Below are 22,900 nucleotides of genomic sequence, written 5' to 3' on the forward strand. Positions count from 1 at the left end.
TTAATGCACATACAGTATAATATATGAATACTCAAACTAGTACTTAATTTTAGTTCTATGTGCATTGTAAGAGCAATGGTGCAATGTACAGTTAAATTTTGGGTATAAAATATGATTTGATTTGTTGCATTTTTTTTCCTTTACAGGATAATTCAATGAATGATGGCGTCAAGCAATCATGCGAAGGTACCCAAACCGCCACTTCTGCCAAACCACTTACAGCTGAATTGAAATTACAGCCACAGTCCGATATTGCAGAGGCTACTTCATCAGTGAACATTCAAGATGGTGACTCAACTACTGTACGCAAGACAACGGATGCGTTCTTGTCTGGCCTCATCAATAATGAAGACATTTCTCTGGCAGGAAAAGGAAATATAAATCACTGTTTGTTCTGCCAACAAAAGGTGTCCAAGCTCTCGAGGCATTTAGAAAGCAGACATCCCGAAGAAGAAGGTGTAGCCAAAGCATTGAGCTATCCCAAAGGTAGCAAAGAAAGGAAATTGTGTTTTCGACTAATCCTTCACAGGGGCAATCGCGCACACAACACCCGTGTGCTGAAAGAAGGGAAAGGAGACGTTGTTATAAAGCGGAACCTTCGGCAATCAGCTGCAAAACCAAGTGATTGCAGGCATTGCCCATATTGTGATGGATTGTTTCTCAAGCACATGATCCCAAAACACTTAAAAGACTGTCCATTCATGAAGGAAGAGGATCGTGCCATGATCGGAAAGGGGCAAAGAGGATGGTATGAACTCAAGTACGGTCCTCAACCAGATAATGTCAGTGAAGAACTCTGGAAGATCTTGACAAAGATGAATCAAGACGAGGTCACCGTGGCAGCCAAGGGGGACAAGTATGCTTTACAGTTGGCAGAGCAGCTGCTTGACAAAGGACAGGGAGATGACGCTGCTTTTCGGGAGGCTTACATTCGGCAGCGACTCCGAGAGCTAGGCCGACTGCTGGTGAGTTGTCAGAAGATCACGCCTATGTACAGTCTGATGGACTTCATCCTGCCTCACAATTGGAACCATGTGGTCGCAGCCGTCAAGGACGTCGCAGGCTACAACGAGCCAGAAACTGCCCCTAACTCCTCCCTCCTGTCACAGCTCTATCGAAGTCTGCAGAAAGTTGGAAGTTTTGTGGAATCGGATGCCGTGTCCCAGCAGGATAAGCAGATGACTGAGTATGCCAGAGCTTTCAACAAAAGCTTTGTAGAGAAGTGGCGCAAGCTTTTCCCCACTCCTTACACGGCAAGGAAGAGCCGGCAACAGCGCAGGAATGGTGTCAAGTTGTTGTCCTTCACAGAGGACATCAACAATCTGCACACATACCTGAAAGGCAAAGTTGGTGAGTCTTTCTCTGCATTGTGTGCATCTCCAAGCCAAACAACGTGGGCGGACATAGCCAAGATGGTCCTTGCACAGTTGATCATGTTTAACAGAACAAAAGCCAGAGAGGTTTCCCGGCTGACCGTGAAGGAATTCTGCTCCAAGAAGTCATATGGCATGCCAGACGACACAGATGATTTGACACCATTTGAGCACGAGCTTTGCAAATACACCTCCAGGATTGAGATCTCCAGGGCAAATGGAGACAATATGCAGATCCTCATTCCCCCGTTTTTGGTCAACATTGTCGACACTATGCTCCAAAGAAGAATGCTGTGTAGCATTCGTTATGACAACAGTTTTGTGTTTGCCCAGCCAAGGTCCATAACATTCATGTCAGGCCCTGAGGCCCTGGAAAGCGTGGCAAAAGACTGTGGGGCCAAGCATGTGAAGAAGCTTTTGTCAGATGGCCTGAGGGAACACGTTGCTGTGATCTCTCGGCTGCTTTACCTGAAGGACATGCCTCAGGTGACCGACTTCATGGGCCTTAGTCTGGTCCCACGCCTAAGGACTGACTGTGCACAGCAACAGACTCTAGAGCTGGCAAGGCTTGGCAAGGTTCTGATTACCATGGAGAAGGGACAGCCAAGGCCCACTGACCAGAATGTTGAAGACACCGTTGTCACACCTGATGGTAATTGGTCTTGAAATAAATTCAAAGTCAATTGAAGAACTTTGTACTCTGAGTAGTCTTACATAGTCTCATGGCATTTTTTTTCTTTCTTCAAAACAGAAATTGTGCAGCAGACTGAGTGGTCCTCAGGTGAAGAAGATGAGGAGGAGGAGGAGGATGAGGAAGAGGAGGAGGATGCCGGTGATGATGATGACGATAAAGACTACCGTCCCTCAAGAGCTGCCAAGTCACAACAAGGTAATCATTTTCTGCTTTTTTTTTTGGTTTTCTTTTGTTTTTGACTAGGGGTATGACTGATGCCATTCATTTTTATTTGTATATTCATACTTAATGAATACTATATACCAGAGGCGATTCCTCTTTGAGTACAAGGGAGGCGACGCCTCCTGTCCAAAATCACGGAGAATAGTATGTAAACTAATGCTTTACACAACTTAATAACATTGCTATTTCAGACCCAGCTCCATAGAAAATGCATGTGCTCAACTTAGAGATGAAACCAATCTGTTATAAGATCCCGAGGCTCGCACGAGTTTTTTTCCGCTCATGACAACGCAAGCGAGTCGAGTCTCAATGGACTTCAATGGCATGTGTGATTGTACGATTTTTCAATGGCAAAATGCTAAACGGTCATTGGCTATTGCCGTGAATTTTTTTTGATTTTGAGACTGAGCCTCACTGGGAGTGAATGGAGAAGAGAGAGGAGGGGGGAGGGACCGGAGACTGGAGCTCCGACTTGTGATTGGGTGAACCTGTGTCAGTAGGCTACAGTAGTTGATTTCATTTCGAAATGCGGATATGTTATTAATTTGACTGAGAAGTTTCGTCGTGGTAACCAGTGGGGAAGCTATTCATTGCGGTGTACTCCAGTTTTGTGTACATATTCTTGTAAACCTAGTGACACTAGTGTTGCGAATAAAGTCTTAATAGTGGCATGTCCTTATCCTTTTTAATCTCCCAATTCAAAAGTTGAAGTTGCCTACTTTTCGTTAGGGCTAGCTTGCAAGAAAGCTAGAGAGCTATGCAAAATGCCAAGCATTGTGGATTAAATTCTGGCGAATTCCAGTCGTCCTTATGAGGAGAAAATGCATTGCGGTGTACTCCAGTTTTGTGTACATATTCTTGTAAACCTAGTGACACTAGTGTTGCGAATAAAGTCTTAATAGTGGCATGTCCTTATCCTTTTTAATCTCCCAATTCAAAAGTTGAAGTTGCCTACTTTTCGTTAGGGCTAGCTTGCAAGAAAGCTAGAGAGCTATGCAAAATGCCAAGCATTGTGGATTAAATTCTGGCGAATTCCAGTCGTCCTTATGAGGAGAAAATGAATATCAAGGAGCAGAGCAGAGCACTGCCTAATATTGACTTGGTGAAAAAGGTAGGGAAGAACAACCGTTTCTTTTGAGCTTTCGTGGTGTCTTATCAACTGGTTAACTGCCAAGTCCCGTGAGTGGCGAGTCCTTGTTTCCTACTGTGTTGGCAGTGTCTGGTAAATAATTAAAGATTTTGCGACCTCTAGTGGTAAGTTAAGCCGTGCACCCAGTAATGAACAAAGACAACGAAGGCAAACTAAATCACATCATTATGTGGCGGAGGTAGGCCTAATGATAATAATAATAATAAAAACATTTCCCTATGAATAGGCTACAAGGGGGATAATGATTAATGATTAACAAATTTGTTTCAACAAGAGTCCTTTAGTGTGTGAGGCCATATGTGGCCCAGGACCAATGTAAGATGTGTGTCAAAACCCCCCCCCTTATTTTTGCGTTCTGGACATATTGTAATTGAACAGCCTCCCCTGTTTGACAGACTACCAGCCGCCACTGCTATATACACACACACACACACAGTGTGCAATAAGAATGTCAGTATTCTTATTGCACTGTGTGTGTGTGTTATATTGTACATGTCTATAGTGTTTGAAAACTGCACATGTGTGAGTGTGTATTGTCTGTGTGTAAAAAATAGAAAGAATTTTTAAATGTGTGTGCGTGTGTGTGTGTGTGTGAGGGAGATTATTGTCAATGTCTTATTTAAAGGTTTTTAGTTAAACTGCACACTGGAGACTGGTCAAACGCAATTTCAAACTTCTGTGCTAACCCTGGTGCATAGATGTTTGACAATAAAGCACACTTGACTTGATGTTTAGTTGCAGCAGCAGCTGTTAAAAAGAGGCGAAGCGGAGCCAAAAGCCGGTGGACAGATGAGGAGGTCCAGGCTGTGGAGAGACACATGGCCCCGTTCATCAATTCAGGAAAGACCCCCGGCAAGAGAGAGTGCACGGCCTGCATCCTGGCCGAACCCGAGGCTCTCAAAGCTAGAAAGTGGGAGTCAATCAAATTTTACACCAAAAACCGAATCGTTTCTCTTCGCAGGAAATCCCGAAGAACCACAAGGCGTGCAAATATCAATTAGCGGCCGTTTTCATGATTTTTTTATTTTCACCAACACGCCGAAATCATCAGTTATCATGTTCTGAGTGAAAATACGTCGATGGACGTTTTTATGCATCCAGGGAATGCAAGTTGTGTGTATATATTAACTGTGATTTTGTTTTTAAAATTGTAACCATGTGCATGTTCCAAGTCCAATCTACTGCAGTTTTTTTCAGTAAATTTTATTTTGACAAATTTGTTCAAAAATACATTCCGTTCAGTCTCGTATTCCAGTTGTCACTTCAATTTTCTTTGTCTGTGGTGTTTATTTTCATAGTCTGACACACTACTACCACAATGTTGATCAGTCAGTAGTTGAACAGGTCACAGTGCAGCTGCTTGGTCTTTACTATTTGTAAACTCACTTTTAGTATTTTTCACTCCACTGCATTTTTTTTAACAAAGACATCATTCAGTCTTTTACTCTGCTCTCTGCGTCACATTGCAGTATCCATAGTGGGTAAGAGGAAGATCAGATCAAAACGACTTAAAAGACAAACATTGAATTCTTAGAACCAATATCATGCTTATGGGTAACCTGCTTTAGTTTAGCATTATTCATTGATTACATGATTATACTTCAGTACATGCAGAGCTCTAAATTAACACCACCAACTGGCTTTCAAATCCTAGTGAAAGTTAATTTTGGCTGGCAGAAAAGACCAACTTACTAGCCATTCTGACTGATTAACATCTACTGGCCATTTTAACTACCGATGAAAAAGTTAATTCATAGCCCTGCTTACCTGCACTCATTTCATTGAACTAATTCTGAAGTAACTTTAAACATGCCTTACTGTGTATTATCGTTGTAGGGGAAATAAGTGATGATGCTTGGTGAAGCTGTTTCAGTGCACTCTTTGTAGAAAAACTATAAGTAGGCCTACTTGACTGCCTGTAATTACTGTGAAATATAGATCTGTTGTTGAGACATGGTTGTAACATAGTGTTGAATAATGTCTAATATGTAATTGGCCTGAAATTAGAGTAGATGTTCCCAAAAACTACAACTCCATTGAAGTTGGGACACTTGGTAAATTGTCAACGATATCAAAATAGTGTGTTTCAAAACAGCTGAATATTAATTTGATAGAGAACAGTAAAAGGAAAACGTCAGCCGTCAAAACAGCAAAAATAGGGGATATTAATATGAGAAAAAAAAAACCCTTTCAAAACAGTTGGGATGAGCGCAATAAAATACAGCAAATGTTGAAGACTATAGCCTAACAAAGGACAACGCTTGGGCTACTGGGAAATTGCATAAACTGATGAGATGATTTTAAATTAAAAAGACAGTCATTCTTGTCTTGGACATGATTTTAAATAAAAAGAATAGTAATTCTTGTCTTGGACATGATTTCAACTGTGCAGGTGTGGTCGGTAGGTAGGTATATTCTTCATGTCATGTTTTCCTTTTCTGTAGGAATGTGGCAGGTATTGACCATTATCGGGCCACCTGGCTGTCCTTATGAAGGAGCCAAACTGTTAGAACATAGTACAGAATGCAATTTGGCCTTATTATACAGTGTGTCACAGAAGTGAGTACACACCCTCACATTTCTTCAGATTTGTAAGTGTATCTTTTCATGAGACATTAATGTGAATTTATCCAGCAGATGGCGATGTTGAGTAGGGTATAGAATGTCACTGGCAGTCAGCCTTTCTCACCTATGCTGTTTGATATTACAGCCTATGATATTACAGCCCAATATTGTCATCGTTGTGCCTAGTAGCCTACCAACCAACTTCGACAGATATGCAGTTTGTTGGATCCCACGTGTTCTACTGGATAGTTTGCTTCGTTTTTAAAACATTAGGCCTATTTGGGGGAATTATTCACTCTTTTAGGCTATAGGCCTACCTACTATCAAAACACTTTTGTTGCCCATTTCACACAAATACGACAGCAGTGTTTTGCCCATAACCGATAGGCTACCATGCTGTAAATATAAACACGAAGCCGGTGTGGATGGGTATAACCTGACGTCACAGACCGAGGGCTGGACACAACTTCAGTTCAGTCCGCTGCCTGTCTGTCACCTAGAGAGATGGCGCGTGTTCTTTGAGGCAGCTGGACATGTGTTGGCTAAATGGGCGCGTCTGACCATGACCTAAACTATTTTAATTAATGAACGTCAATTCACCTACTCTAGAACTGGATAGGCGAACAAAAACAGAAAGTGTGCTGCTGTGTATTGGTGGGCTGCAGTGGCTGCTCCAGCTGATTTTGCACGAACGCAGGGGAGGGGAGGGGGAGTGCAGGGTTGGGTTTAGCACCGCGCGCATCCTCCGCGCCTCGACTGTTTTGACCAGAACCGGGACGTCAAGGGATAGCCCGGCACTCCTGGGCCATGGCAGCGGGAGGAGGATGCGGGGAGTCGGTGGACCAGTACAGGGCTGAGGTTGAGCGCCTCACCCGGGAGCTTGCCGAAGCCAACCGGGAGAAGATCCGAGCCGCAGAATGCGGTCTGGTCGTCCTGGAGGAGAACCAGGCGCTGAAGCAGCAGTATGCGGACCTGGAGTCGGAACAGGAGACGCTGAGGCGGGAGCTGGAGCAGCTGCAAGAGGCAAGTTGATAACGGGCCCGGATGATGTGGTGTGGTTCACGCTATAGCAGTTTTAAGGCTAACACATTTTTACGGTAGCCTACTGCGTCTTGTGTTTAGGGCAGTAGGCTACACTGGGAAAAATAGGCTTGAATCCGGAGATATTTTGACTGGATATGTTTTATGACACGCGGCATATTCGGACCAGATTTCGACCATTTCCCGACTTTTCAAGAATCCGTGAAAATCTTGGCATATTTTGACTCCGGAATTGTGTTTGGTGAATACGGAGATATTTTGACTGGATACCGTGATGACGTGTGCTGCCAATCGCATTGAATAGAATGTTGGCCCTCCCTCTGCCGTTATGATTATGAAGCTCTGCGCGGCAGCCCGCCGCTTCCTATCTGGATTTCTGTCGTACGTTAGTTGGCAGCATCTTTATCACAGACTTTCCAGAAATCTGTCGCAGACTTGTTAAGCCATCAAAAAACCTTATTTAGTTCTAGCTCTAGGCTATGGGACTATGAGGACTCCGAGACGGTGTCCAAGTGAGATGGCTGGCGAGGTTGATGGACCAGACTTTAAGACATTCTGAGGTAAGTTGAAGTAACAGATTAGAGGAACATACGGTGTATTGTCTTAAAGTAGCTCTAGATCAAAATTAAAGCATGCCTGAATATTGTAATGTTTAACTTTCCTAATGTTTTCTGACTGACCGTATAGCTAACTTGCTAACTAACCAGCGCCTTGTACTGTCCACTAAACAAGGACGGTTATCTTAGCATGTTAGCTAGCCTAGCTTTTTCGGTCTGGTAGGCAGATGTTAACGTTAGCTAGCCTGCCACCACCTAAAAATACTAAACCTTTGGGCAAGTGATACGGTGTCACGAATGAATGTATGCATAGACGTTTTACTGACATTGGATATATGACGTCGGATATCTGCAGGGGCTAGATTTTGAAATTACGACAACATTTGGTAACCTGCTACATTTTAACTAGCTAGGAGGAGACTATTTGGTTACAGATTTGTTTGACATAAAGCTTATTTTCCGTGATATCTAAAAGTTAATGACATCATGGACACTTGTGTCTGAATGTCGCACACAACTAAGTTTATCACCTTGTATAGTCTTGAAATGTGTGGCTGTATTGTTCTAATATATGATTTGTCCCCCTTGACCAACCGAAAAACACACGCTCTCTCAATTGCCTTTCTGTAAGATAAAAGATGGTCACAGCATGTGTCGTTATGAACGGCAGNGGTAAAGAAGCCCCCTCCGATGTTATTTGACAGAACAGGAGTATGCCCTGTCTTTGCTCTTGCTCCAATGCACACATAGAGCTTGAGGACTCTGTGCCAGAAAGAAGAGAACGAGAAATTGTGAATTTAAGAATTTGTTTTGTTATAGGGTAATTGATGACATCGTATGGATGACATGATGCCCATCTAGGACTGTGTGTGTGTGTGTGTGTGTGTGAGAGAGAGAGAGAGAGAGAGAGAGAGAGAGAGAGAGAGAGAGAGAGAGAGAGAGAGAGAGAGAGAGAGAGAGACACGAGAGAGAGAGAGAGAGAGAGAGAGAGAGAGAGAGAGAGAGAATGTGTAAGACTGATGATGTGTATAAGGCCTCTGCATGTTTTGGTTTTGTATTTGTGTAGGCTATTTATGTAAGCTGATAAACACCTTAATTTTGTTTGGAATTAGGCCTAACATGATAAAAAGTACTTCACTCTATTCTACATCCGCAGCTCCATGAATGTCATGAGACACTCCAGGAGACGGTGGTTGCAATGCATTATCAACACCCCGCAACCCCAACCCTCCAATGGAACCCAGAACCCTCCGGAGTTCCTCAGGACCTGTCGGTAATATATTTGACTGCATGTTTTAAGGGAAAGAAAATGATCTAGACTTTACATGTGCAATTTCCATTTTAACCATCTCAAATAACCCTGAGGTTCTCATCGTCAAACTAGAGAAAACATCAGTAAGGTTCAGGCTGTCTTTTACAGATAAGGTACTTTATTCACTGTATTACTAAGCACTTTATTCATCCTGTGGGAAATTCAAGAAACAATTGTCCACTGTTTGTAACAGTATTTTTTAGCCAATTTGGATTGGAGCCAATTTTGGTCCCCTAGGGGAAATTCTTTTTTCTGCATTTATCCCATTTTGGCTAGTGAATCACATTGAAATTTATTAGCATAACAATATGTGATTGTGTTATCATTTTTTTTTCATCAGGCATGAGTGAGGCGAACACATCGTGCGTTGGAGGAAGAGTTGCAGTGACGACTTGGACCACAGGCCAGGTAAACAGGTTTACTCTGAGCATGTCAGCCCATACTTCTGTGATCAAAGTGCTATTAATAGAGAAAGATGTAATGCAACCAGATGACCATATATATGTTGATGAGTACACTCCTGTTGAAAAAGTAATATTTTGAACAATATTTCAATAAACACACACAAGTTATTTCCAAAATGACCATAGAGTAAGTGTAATACAACATCTTTTCAGCTTAGTGCAGAAAAGTAAGGTCAATAGTATAACTTGAATGACATATTTGTCCATTGTTGTGAAATTATGCTGGTGCAAAGGTGAGTACACCCCTATGTTAAACTGTCTATGGAGGGGCCGTGTTGGCCCGAATCTTCACGAATTTGAAAGATTAAAAGGGAGGTCATCGCTGTGCATTTCATCCTTGCCTTACATTGAACTTTTACATTTCGAGTCTGGACCTAGCTAAACAAGATGTATATGAGATTTGAATGAAATCCTATGGAGAGTATCATGATCTGATGATGTTCAGTAGTCACAGTACATGTTAACAAGCATGTTTCTAGTGGTGAAATTCAGCTTCCTACTGCGGACGGCATCGGTACAGGTCCGAAACATTTCGTCCTACTACCATGCTTGACTTTCAGCATGAGGCACTTTTCTTTCTACAAATCACTTTTTACCACCACACATGCTTGACACCATCTACTGATGCAAAATTGTTTATCATGGTCTCATCAGAGTCAAACAGACTAAGGATATGGGATATGGAACCATGTACTGTGATCTAATGACACCATGATAAACAAATTAGCTTTAGATCAGTGGTTCTCAACCTTTTTTGAGCAAACGCCCCCTTGGACTCATCACAAGCCTCCAAACACCCCCCTGACCCTATCATAAGCCTGGCCACGCCCCCACCTCCCCCTCCCTAGTATCAGCTGTACCTTCTCAACAAAGAAAAGTACCCATGCTTTAAGTCAAGCATGGTAGTGAGAGTTGCACGGTTTGGGGCTGTGTGGATGCCATCAACAGGAGAAGCTGAAATTTCACCAAGAAGAAACATGCTTGTCGACATGTACTGTGACTACTGAAGCAGATCATGATACTTACTCTCCACATGATTTCATTCAAATCTCACACACGTCTATTTTGGCCTGGTGTGGACTCATAATGTAAAAGTTCAATGTAAGGCAAGGATGAAACACACACAACGATGACCTCCCTTTAAATCTATTTCAATTTCAAGACGTTTCGGGCCAGCACGCCCCTTCTCAGACAGTTTAACATAGCATAATTACACAAAAAAAAATGGACAAATATGTCATTCAAGTTATACTACTGACCTTACTTTTCTGCCATAAGCTGAAAACATTTTTGTATTACACTTACTCTATAATCATTTTGGGAACAACTTATGTGTTTTTAAAAATATATATATTCACAATGTTACTTTTCAACAGGGGTGTAGTCATTATTGCCGTGCACTGTATATTTGGATCACCATTACACGTTTAGTCATAAAGTAATGAAAACTTGTGTACAGCATTGTATGTTTTCTGTTCAGCTGTAGATTACCTAATAGTGACGAGGTCACCAATGCCATCATCCAGGCTAGTAAGGATTCTGGGTAGAGCTGGGGACCAGAGAGTTTACTCATAACTCATTTATGTGATTATGATGTATAAAAAAGACTAACTCAGTTTCTCTTTCTGTCTCGCAGAAGCCTGAAATAGATTCTTTGAGAATCTTAAAAGTCAAACAACTGGGCCTTGCGGGGAGGACTGATGACGTGAGAAAAAAAGGAAAAATTTGATGAGCAGACGTGAGCGGGTAGGTAAAAACCACAACTACCAACCCCATCATACAACTGCCATCACTTTCTTTTGTCACTACTTCACTTCAGGGGGCAATTAGCCAATATCCCCTTTCTTTCTTCCGAGTACTATTGTTAGTTTTTAGAATGACCGCATTTGGTACAAGGTATTTGCAAATGGGCAGCCAACACTAAAGGTCTGTTTTGACTCCTCCGTCAGGCCCTACCATGGAGCATATGGCAGGGCACTCGTTTGCAATGCGACCGACCCGGGTTCAATTCCTGGCCTGGGTCCTTTGCCAGCCCTTCCCCATCTCTCTCTCCCAACTTGCTTCCTGTCATCATCTGCACTGTACTGTCATTATGAAGACAATAATATATTTTTTAAAAAAGACTCCTCCATCAGTTGGGGGACACATACTGTCAGTGGGGGGGCAGTGGCAGATCGCGAACAATTCAAACTGGGAGAACTATACGTTGATCGCGGCAAGGGGTCTATTCAGCGCTAAAAAGGGGGGCGTGGTGGCTGTTTGGGTACTTGATCTGCCGTTACCCTGCTGACAGTACGTGTCCTCCAACTAAAGGACGAGTCTAAACCAGGCTTAAGGGATGCAAGCATAAGGAAATGTGGGGGGGACCATAGTTTTAAAACACGTGGTTTGGGGGAACCATGGTTTATGGCAAATAGTGTATCAAAGTTAAATAGTAGAACCATGGTTAATTTTTGTAAGGGATATTACTATGACAGCTACTGTACTCCTGTGGATAAACCACAATTGAACTATGCTTGGTTGATCTGCTGGATAATCTTGTGAAAATCCTGCTGTATTATCTCATGTGACCAGTTCTTTGGCATGTTCATGGTAAACAAGCATGAGTGTGGGTTTTGAACTGTACATATTTTTTAATGTTTAACACATTGTTTAAAACTGCCCTATTTTTTTGTTGCTTTTCAAGCAGTGGTGCTGGTGGCGCAGGATGTCCTGGAGGAGGACGACCTCGACTACCTCAAGGAGCTGATGCTAGCCTTGTGCCTGATGGGGAAACAAGTGCACATTTGTTGTGCTCTGTCTGAGATGGAGAAGTGTGCGCCTTGCTGGCGTACTTCAATTGATGCCTGCAAGCCCAGCCACCGAGTGACCGGTAGTGGCCGGTTCTCCCTTCGTGACCCCCCCCCCCTTCTGCGGCCGACAAAGCTTGAAATATGATTAAATGTAAATGTAAAATAAGCAATTAAAGAAAGAACATTCAAACAACAAAATAATTGTCTGTTATAATATGATTTTAGCTGGGATTTAGCAGTAATTTAAAGGTGGCCTAATTGTTGTTTTGCAGTAGATTTGTGTCTATTATATTATGTTGAAAGAAGTATACTGCCTTACAAAGGCAAAGTGCAGTAACCAATTACCGTAGGTTCATTCTGAAAATGTGTTCATTCTGAAAATGATTTTCATAAAGACCTCCTTTATCTTGTGACTAAGAGTTATGGTCAAAATGTGCCCTGTTTTACAAATGTTGCTATGTCAAATTTGCAGTAACTAGGCTACAATATCCAACCTACCAAGTCTTTGAAGGCATTTTTTCCCCTCAGTTTCATTGTTGGCACTGCTGTTTACCTTTTGTAGGGCAGTTTAACCTAACGTCAGCATAAGTAATTTCGGCAACTTTGGCAACATCACAGATGTGGCAACATGCCCGTCACATGTTGGGAAATCCTCAGCTTCCACAATCGTTTCGATCTGAAAGACAATCTCACTCGTGATTAGGATGGTAACCAGGCAAGACTAAGTTGTAATAGGCCTAAGTAATAGAATAGAAAGCTTTTTTTTGTCATTATACAAAGTATTCTGAGATTTGAGCTTCCCTGCAAGGTGCACAGTCGTTTATAGATGAACATTGTCCAGTAAGTGTGAGTTCATTGTTGTAACAGCTTTGGGGAAGAAGCTAAAAACACCTAGCGTGATAAAGGCATGTACATAAATGCCTGTGAAATCAATTTATTGCCTGGTCGTGGGAGGTATGGGTCGTCCCATGCCTCACAGATCCGGAGATATACAACTACAAGAATGGAACACATCCGTGAGAGTATCTGCATCAAATACGTGAAGCACGTGCCATATCAGGTGAGAAAACGGCATCCGGATTTGTCTCATGTCGAAACTGTCCCATTCCGAGATTCGGATATGCTCCATATATGAAAATTGGCACCAGCGTATCAGTACCGTATCTATCAATATATCTCCGTATATTGGAAATATCCAGAAATATCTTCATACAAACATCCCCGGAAACAGAGCCTTTTTGCCCAGTGTTACTGTTTTGGTGTGTGTTGAAAATTGCTGATGTGACTACAGTCGATTTTATAGGCTTATAAAACATTGCTTCTTTCAGAAATCAAATGAAATCTCTCTCTCTCTCTCTCTCTCTCTCTCTCTCTCTCTGTGTGGATGTGTCCCTGTTAATGTGAATAACAACAGGAATATTAGAAAATATGCTACATGGCTAGGACTACTGCAAAGGGAAATAACTGTTGATTTTCCATGTGCTACCTCCATAAACTGTGTGTGTGCAGTAGCTAAACTTGAATGGCTGTAAGAATGATAGGTGGCCTGTGTTTTCTTTCTGTCCGTCTGTCCACCTGGATGCGCAGGCAGGCATCTGGGCACTACCCTGTGGAATGCTGTGCAGTGCCCCGTTGAGCTGCATTGCCACTCATCCAGAGATGTTGCTGAATCACAATCATCATACATTCATACAATCATATATTGCAGTCATCATCTTGGTTTGTGTGGCGGTGTTTTGAAGAAATGCCATTGGATTTGAATCCCCCCCCCTTCAAAAAGTCACTGTTATCCTGTTTGTATGCAGGTGCATCACTCTTGCTGGTCGGTCTTCTACACACACACACGCACACACACACACACACATGAGAGAGAGGGGGGGTTTATTGAATTTTGGGAAGGACAGATTGTCAGATGTAACCTGAGAACTAAGCTGTGTGTGTGTGTGTGTGTGTGTGTGTGTGTGTGTGTGTGTGTGTGTGTGTGTGTGTGTGTGTGTGTGTGTGTGTGTGTGTGTGTGAGAGAGAGAGAGAGAGAGAGCGAGAGAGAGAGAGCAAGCATGTGTGAGTGTATTGTTGGGAGGAGCAGAACTCAACAGCTAAGTATCGATCCCGGTGTCACATTAGGCGCTTTTCATGAGGACCCCTTGGTTTCCTATGTCTGGGTGCTAGGTTTCTGGGGGGATGCTTCCAGCCCCCAACCACCCATCCTTCCTCCGACCAGGGGCGGTTCCAGACATTTATTCTTGGGGTGGCGAAGTGTATTTCAGGGGGGCATGCTCCTACACTAAGGGAATATTATAAACACTATATAATCAACACACACACTTATGTGATACAGTGAATCCCTTAAAGTGAAACCCTGCAACCTAAAGTTCTATGTCTGAAATGATGTCAAGCATTAAGGCTATTGGTCACAATGATGGCGCTTAATTGGGGTGGCAAATCATATTTCTGGGGGGGCAAATGCCACCCCTTAGAACCGCCCCTGCCTCCGACCCCCTGAAGCAAACCCCACCTCTCCACTACCTGCCGTCCTCACTCTTCAGCTCTACAGCACTGTGCACCAAATTATTGTGGATGATTCCGCAGTGGGGCAGGGCCATGTGTCAGAAAAAAAACTTCACTGTGATCACTGTGTGCTTTTTCTTACTGTGCCTATAGACAGATCTTGCCAGAATTGCTTGTAGATGATTTTAGGACTACTAGCCAAACACACACTCACTAATGAGTCAAGGTGGCAAGTAAGTTGGTCTTTTCCACCAACCAAACTGAAATTTCACCAGCATTTGGCTGGTGGGCTGCCGTTAATTTCGAGCCCTGTGCATGTTTGTATAGTCAAGATTGCAACTGCACAATATAAAACAGAGCAACAATAAACAATTGTTAGACAACAATGATTAAATGTCATGTGACCACTCTCGATGAGCAGGTACAATTGTTGAGTACTGTAATCAGTGATTGTTGATATGTTTCCTCAGGGGCGCGCAACTACAGTATATGCGACGCATGCGTTGCAGGGGGGCGCCAAAGAGAGGGCGTTGGAGGGCGCCAACTAATTATTGAGTGTTTTTTTGGGAGGGGGGGCACCAAAATCGTTCTTGCATACCCCCCCAGAAAACAGTAGTTGCGTCCCTGTGTTTCCTCCATCAATATGCTGTAGCTCTTGCACAGGACTTAGGACCAGTTTAGTGGGACTGGTGCATGAATCCCCCAGCCCCCTAAAACGCGCCTGTCACAATGGTGTTTTTTACATATCCACATGCTGTGTTACTATGTAAACACATAGTAAACTATCTGCATACATGTAATCAACATCTTAATCCAGCTCTGTACATGGCCTCTGGCTCTATCCTCACCTGCGCTGGCTGACTGGCTGGCCATAATTACTGCTAAAAGCCCTCATGCTGTTGCTGCTGCTCCTGCTGCTCATGCCCTTTTCAACCTCACTGTGGAGGTGTACGGCTGGCTGCTGAGCCTTGAAAAAGTGGAGCGATGTTAATCACTCTAAACTGGAGAACCAACTTAAAATAGTGAATGCAACATGTGTGGATCTATTTACGCTGGTTTAATTATGTTATGAAGTCCATTTTCTGTATGAATGCCATTTTGATGCATGTCTCATATTGTGAGAAGCTGGCTTTGTAAGGTTGGGGTAATGTTGTGGAAAAGCTAATCAGATGAAGCTTCTTTGGAATATGGAACACTTATTTGAGTTTGTGTTGAAAGTGCTTCTTCAAACACAGGCATGCTGTTCTTGTGCATGTTGGCGAAAACACTGTGTCAAAAATAAAGACCTAGTGATCTTTGCGGAATGCTTCACTGGTGAAAATACCCCTGGTGTCAAATATACACACCCTGCAAGATCTTGTGAGAGGGTTTGAACTAAGACGCTAGTGTGTTGTGTTGTGTTGTGTTGAGTCCGTCAGGTGTTTCCCCTGATTGGGTTGTTGTTGTGAATAGACAGGGCCAGCCTGTGTCTGAGAATGCGGAGAATGGCAACACAGACACGCGCATCCTCAGCTGACACTGAAGATGATTCTGTCTTCTTTCCCCCGAGCCCTTTCCTGCCTAGTATCTCAATGGGTGGATTCCAATATGCAGACTACCGTCCTCCCTTGCTCACTTGCTTGCTTGTGACCTCATGATGATGTCACTGACGACAGAAAATTAATTCAATGTCTTACAAAAGCAAAGGTCTAATGTCATTTTCTCATTTGGTGGTCGATGAAGAACAGTCCCCCAAAAGTTGTTGTGGCTGGGCTGAGAGCGGGGAAACTTTATTGCATTCTCCACGGAGGCGGGGCGAGGCCACAAGCACAAGCACAAGTGGAGGATGGGAGTGTGCATATTGGAATGCACACAGTATCTCCCCAGTATCTCTATCCCGTCGTGTGTGTCGGTTATTTAGTGTCTATTTTTGTCATTCAGTTGGCCGGAGGGTGTGTTGCACGGCCAGGTATTGCACTGACCCTCTCCGTGTCTGGTTCTGTGTTTGTCTGTGTGTTTGTCCTCCTGGTGTGTGTGTGTGTGTGTGTGTGTGTGTGTGTGTGTGTGTGTGTGTGTGTGTGTGTGTGTCAGTTTGCAGGGGGCACCAAGCGAGTATCTGGTGTTGGTCAGGGGGGCATGATACTATCTGTGATTGCTCTATTTTATTATAAATTAGAAATATTTGTTTTGATTTAAAGAGGAATGAAAGAAAGTATCTATCTATCTATCTATCTATCTATCTATCTATCTATCTATCTATCTATCTATCTATCTATCTATCTATCTATCTATCTATCTATCTATCTATCTATCTATCTATCTATCTATCAGCAGCTGGTGCCTCTTTCTTTCAGCCTGCGTCGTGTCCCACTGGGTGTCCTTGTGTGTGGCTCTCCTCATTGCCCTAAGGTCCCAGTCGATACAGCACTGCACTTCGGCTGAAAGACCCGCATTGATCACAAGGTTCATGTGCTCATGAGAAGCCCTTGGGTGTGACACATCATGTGCGAGAGATATGAACTTCCCCATTAACACACACACACACACACACACACACACACACACACACACACACACACACACACACACACACACACACACACACACACACACACACATTCTGTGATGGTGCATGGTCCATAAACCAGGGAAGTTGTACTTGGGATCACCCCCAAAATGCAGTAAGCCATATGGGTCATCAGTGGACTTACGTATACATGTCTAGTCATCACCATGGCACTGTAAGATACTGTGGAAACTGCTGAGGCAGACTGTCAGAAAATGCTTCTTGCATTGGCAGAGTTTAGCCAGAGAAAGGCCCTGCAGTCTGCGAGCTAGACAGTACAGGACCATTCACTGACATGACCATTTCCATGTGGTGTTGTCACATCTGACAACTGATGTTCATTCAATCAGTTTGCTGCCGTGTGTCGACAAAACAAAAGTGCTCAAAGGCACTTCAGCCATGGAAGGAGGAAATAGGGAATGGTAAGGTTGGGGGTTGAACCTGCTGCTCTGTGATCTACATTCCAACTCCCTAACCATCACACCACAGGTGCAGCATATTCCAAATGACTTGGTTTTACTTTCCATTTCAGCCAGGTGATTGGCTGGTTGAATGATCACATGGTTGAACTGGACAGGTAAAACAGGGTCATTTGGATAAAGTGGCCCTAGATTGTAACTAATGAATCCATTTTGCCCATCACTGTAATAAGGAAAGTTATTGTAAGAGTCATAGCATGCTGTAATTAACCCATTGATTCTGGATGTTGCATTGTGTTGCAAACATTCAGGCTCATGAGATTTTAGACAATTTCATTACAAATCTTGGTATTTTAGAGCTGAATGAACACATTCTAATGCAAGATGAGCACATTCTAATGCAAGATGAGCATCTTAGAGTTTAAATGCAACTTATTGCATGTTTTTTATGTGCTTCAGAGACTGTATTTGCTTGTGATGTTGGCTTGATTATGTCCTCTTTTGAAAGTCGCTTCTGCCAAATGCAATGTAATAATGTAATGTAATGTAATATTTAGGTTTTTATAGGCTGAGGGCAACTTTTCTTAAAAAAGGGCGTAGGCATTCAGCAGCCTTTTCGCAGGTGCTTTAGGCATCAATGGGTTACTGCCTCTGCATTCTCTCGTGTCATTATATCAGGTCCTGTCTAAGCCCTTTATAGTTGCCTGAAATGTCTTGTAGGTCTAAATGCAGGTCCTGACACTGCATCTCTCTAACACTCGTCTTGGCATGTTTGCCATTGCCTGCTCAAGCGCAGTGAACTTGTTGCTGAGGTCCATTTTTAAGTGGTCATGAAATAATCATGTTTGCAAGTGGCCGTGAACACACATACACACGCTCGCACACGCACACTTTACAGCTCTCTCTCTCATACACGCATGCACGCACACGCACGCATGCACACGCATACAGACACACACGCACGCACACACACACACACACACACGCACACACACACACACAGACACACACACAAACACACACACACATACTTTAGCTTTCTCTCTTTCTCTCTCTCCATCTCTCTCACGCACACACACACACACACTCACACTCACACTCACACTCAAGGGCACACACCCAGGCAGGCAACAGGCTGGGCAAGAGAGGTTGTGTTGTGTTGTGTATGCGTGGAGGCAGAGCAGAGCAGAGCAGAGTAGGGGCTATTTTTATACTCCTGTCCACCTCATTGCACACTGTTACCATGCAGCCCCCACTACACTACAGGACTGCTGCCAAGTGCAGAAGAGATGCTCTCTTGCTTTCTGTCTCTCTGTCTCTCTGTCTCTCTCTGTCTCTCTCTCTCTCTCTCTCTCTCTCTCTCCCTCTCTCTCTCTCAGATACACAACTGTTGGCAGTGGAATAGAGATGCTCTTGCCATTTTCTATCTCCTGTTCTCTCTCTCTCTCTCGATTCCACCCTCTGTTTCTCTCTCCCTTTACCACTTTGCTTTTGTTTGGGTGTGCGTGTGTGAATGTGAGTGTGCTCACATAGATTTGGACATGGCTGAAAACTTCAAGGGCCCATACTACAAATCCGGTTCAGGAGTAAACCAGGTGAGGTTAAAAGGTAAATAATTTAATAGAAGAGCCTGGAGTCCGCAGTTTCCTAAGAAAACGAAGACTCCAGCCTCTTCTGTTAGACGATTTACCTCTTAACTTAACCTGGTTTACTCCTGAATCAGCTTTGTAGTATAGGCCCCTGGTCGTGTCGTGCGCACATGTGTTTTTTCAGCCTTCTAAGGAGCCATGGCAGTATTTCTCCATTTACAATACCATAAAACCCCACAGACAGTGCTGCAGTCTTTACTGCACTCTTGTAAAAAATCTTAAGACCTGCTGCGGCAGAGAGCAGCTGTGGAATGGAAGGGGTTTAAGAGAGACTGCCCTGCCCTGCCCTGCCACCTAGGGTGGCCAACTGGCAATGTGAAAAATATAGCACTCTTTGTTGAGGCGGGGGTCTGGGGGTCCTCCCCCTAAAGATGATGCATTTCTTAGATGTAATCTCCAGCATTTTAACACATTTTTGACGTCCTGTGTCCCATCACACACTTTTATCTCTAAATACCGGACGATTCCGTACTTCAAGGGACGGTTGGCAACCCTACTGCCACCTCCCCGAGGAGAGACCCAGAGAGGCTGCTGCTGCTACCCTGTGTGCCCAGCTTAGCAGCTGCTCAGCTGGGCTACTGGTAGTCTGTAGGGACCCTCCCCATATGGCTGAGTACTATAGAAGCAAGCTAGATATACTCACTCACACATACACACTTGCATGCATGTGCCCTCATATGCACATATTACATGTAAACATATGCAGGCAGGTCCGCAGACACGCACACGCACACGCACACACACACACACACACACACACACACACACACACAGAAAGCAAGGTGGTTTCAGGAGTGTATCCCTTTTAGACAGAGGCGGCCTGAGCAAAAGGTTACATGTGTTTCATACAAATGACATGACTGGTGACATCAACTGTCTGTTTGAAGCATGTCGAGTCTGTCATTCCTCCCTTCCCCGTGGGTGTCTTTATATAGCTCTTGAACTTGAATTCTGTCGAGATGATGCTCTCTATTATCTGATCAGTGTTTTTCTTTGTATCTCTCTCTCATCCCACCATCTATGCATTTGTTGCTTTGCCGAACCATGTGATATCCTTACAAAGCTTTCATTGTTATTTATTTCTGCCGTGCTGTGAATTTGCAGAAAATATCTAATGCCTGAGGGTCTATCGGAGTCCATTTGCGGAAATGTATCCAAGTGCAACAGTAGCAGTGGTGTGAAGGTCCTTGTTAAAAGGTGTAGGGAGTGGTAGGGCACAAGACCACTGAAAAGCCAAGATACCAGCAGCACAAATAGATTTAAGTCTATTATATGTCAGATGAAGCAAATGCACAGGCATCTTTGCTCCTTTTAGTTGCATGAATCCAAGAGCCGGATGAGCTGTGAAGGAGCCTGTGGAGTTTGTGTCGTGGGGTATTGTGTGTGGGGAATATTATTGGCGTCCTCTAACTTGATTTTGCAGTTTATTACCCTCCCAGAGAAAATGCTGTTTAAAGCCCAGAATAGAAGTGAACAAACCACAAAAGCGATTCACACACCCCACATGATTTGGAACAAATCCATTTTGTTGACAGCGAACGGTGTTTGTGTTCATGTGTGTGTGTGTGTCGGGTGGGGAAGGGGTGTGTTGGTTAATAGAGTGATCGAGAAGAGAAGTTCTGAACCCCATTTCTCGAAGGCATTTTTTGTTAACCAGTTAGCAACTTACTAGGTTTCCAATGGAAAATTGCATTCCAACCAAGTAGCCTAAGTTGCTAACTTAGTTAGCAACAATGTTGTCAAGAAACGCACCCCTGGTGAGGAAGCAGCTGTTGTTCTTCTTTTTTTCCAACTTACGCCTGACCAGCCAGGGAGACTCTTGTTTAAAACACGAGCTGGCGATCAAAGCGATGCCTTGATCTTGAGCCTATGGACACAGGGAGGTGCTTTATTCCCCATGCATGTTGGGCTTCAGGCTGGCTGGCTGGCTGGCTGGCTTCATCAGTATGGATGGAGCCCTCCGTTACCCTCTACGCCAGTGGTTCTCAACCTTTTTTGAACAAACGCCCCCTTGGCCTCATCACAAGCCTCCCAATGCCCCCTTGACCTCATTATAAGGCTGCCAACGCCCCTCGTTGTATTGAAAAATAAAGTAGACTGTTGCCCCCCAATGAGAACTAAGCACCACCCCCTGTCAGCTGTATTCTTCTCAACACACCCTTAGAGCAACCCCTAGAGCTCCCCAACGGTCCCTGGGGGGCTGCACAGCCCCCGTTGAGAAACACTACTCTACGCCCTCCTTACTATCTCTGTCTCGACACCCACATTGTGCACTGTGGTCCCAGGGGGATATTTTGCCTTACTGTGCTGTAGGTGCTGTTCTATTTTAGTCTCGGTAGGCTAGGCTGATGTTATCAGTGTGTTCTCTATACCTTCTGGTATGGTAGTAAAGAGCTGTCCTGATAAGACCATTTACTGTACACCAGAATTCTAGCTTTTTAAAATAAAAAAAGAACCATGAATACTTGTTTTGTCATTCAGAGGCTGACCATTCTAAAAGCAATGTTACCAGGCATCTTAATCAACTGATGTTGTGTGGGGAAAAACACGCTTTTAATCCGAAGAACTACTGTAGGCCTGCTTCCATATAGCCTGGCTGTCGCACCAAGCTCATAGATGGTGAAGACTGTTTTTATCGGTGACATATTTTATCACAGTCCAGGAAAATGGTCCCAGCTGAAAACCAAGACCAAATTGATCCTGTCTCTGCTGTCTCTGATTGTGTTTGTGTTTGTGTCTACTATGTGGTGCACCATGCATGAGTCAATCGCACACTATGTACTCGCATAGCATTTTATACGCAAAATATTTTTTTTGTGTTTTAACAAAGGAATTTACAATAGACAAGCGTTTAGGATTCATTTGATATTCAAAGTTTGCAACACTGTGTGTATGCACGCATGTGTTTGCTTGTTGTTTACTTGTGCCTCACTCTGTGTACATGTGGGTGTCATGCTGACCTCCTGGCTGCTGTAAATATAGATGTTCTAAATCATTGGTTTACAAACTGGGGGCCAGGGACCCCTGGGGGCTGTGAAGGGATGACAGGGGGTCTGCGGCAGGTTGGCAGGAAAATGTAGCTAAATAAAATCAATAATGTAGTGAATCGAATAACTGAAGTTAAACAATCCCAGTGGAATATTTGTTTAATTGCACAGAATAAATAGTGTGGCACGGCCCATGTCAGGGGGGCCTGCCTTGGCTGGAATGTTGCGGTATATGGGGGGCTTTGTCATGGTTACGTTTGGGAACCCCTGTTCTAAATAGATTTAGGACCTGGAAGTCATTCTCACATGGCTGCGTATAGTGTATGTCAAGCCGGGAACTTGAGGCCGTCCACAGGAGCTAAACATGCATCTCAGAGGCGTCTCCCCTTCGCTATGAATTATGGATCTTGTAGAAAGACCTGCTGAAAGTCTTTCAACTGCACTGCAGCGAAGGACATAAAGTTTCAAATATATGGCCAGTGAAGGTGAAGGGAAGGGGAAGTCTTGAGGAGAGGGGGGAGAATGAGAGTGAGTGACTCAGAGGAAGAGAGTGTGAGAGAGAAATGGAAATAAAAAAGAGGGAAAGTGAGAGAGGGACGTTGGTGTCCCTTAAATCATTTGC

The 22,900-nt window shown here is 43.7% G+C and overlaps 2 protein-coding genes and 1 long non-coding RNA gene across 4 annotated transcripts in view; all 3 read left to right on the plus strand.

Moving 5' to 3' along the window:
* LOC134447445 (uncharacterized) overlaps nucleotides 1-4,688 on the plus strand; it is a 28,131-nt gene extending 23,443 nt beyond the window's left edge. The window contains exons 6-8 of the mRNA XM_063196901.1: nucleotides 147-2,025; nucleotides 2,125-2,262; nucleotides 4,175-4,688. Of these exons, the coding sequence (XP_063052971.1) occupies nucleotides 147-2,025; nucleotides 2,125-2,262; nucleotides 4,175-4,440 (2,283 nt within the window). The 3' untranslated portion in view covers nucleotides 4,441-4,688. The remainder of the gene's footprint in view (nucleotides 1-146; nucleotides 2,026-2,124; nucleotides 2,263-4,174) is intronic.
* A 1,570-nt stretch (nucleotides 4,689-6,258) lies between these two features.
* Nucleotides 6,259-22,900, plus strand: part of bicd1a (bicaudal D homolog 1a) — a 76,753-nt gene continuing 60,111 nt past the window's right edge. The window contains exon 1 of the mRNA XM_063196902.1: nucleotides 6,259-7,027. Within this exon, the coding sequence (XP_063052972.1) occupies nucleotides 6,812-7,027 (216 nt within the window). The 5' untranslated portion in view covers nucleotides 6,259-6,811. The remainder of the gene's footprint in view (nucleotides 7,028-22,900) is intronic.
* Nucleotides 7,578-12,324, plus strand: LOC134447447 (uncharacterized). Of its 2 annotated transcripts, XR_010034604.1 has the most exons (5): nucleotides 7,578-7,605; nucleotides 8,759-8,875; nucleotides 9,255-9,322; nucleotides 11,015-11,124; nucleotides 12,068-12,320. It is a non-coding gene; the product is annotated as an uncharacterized LOC134447447 (long non-coding RNA). The 2 variants fall into 2 exon arrangements; XR_010034605.1 differs by lacking the exon at nucleotides 7,578-7,605 and having other exon boundaries at nucleotides 8,580-8,875; nucleotides 12,065-12,324.

Source organism: Engraulis encrasicolus, chromosome 4 (genome assembly GCF_034702125.1).
Source record: "Engraulis encrasicolus isolate BLACKSEA-1 chromosome 4, IST_EnEncr_1.0, whole genome shotgun sequence".
Taxonomy (NCBI): domain Eukaryota; kingdom Metazoa; phylum Chordata; class Actinopteri; order Clupeiformes; family Engraulidae; genus Engraulis; species Engraulis encrasicolus.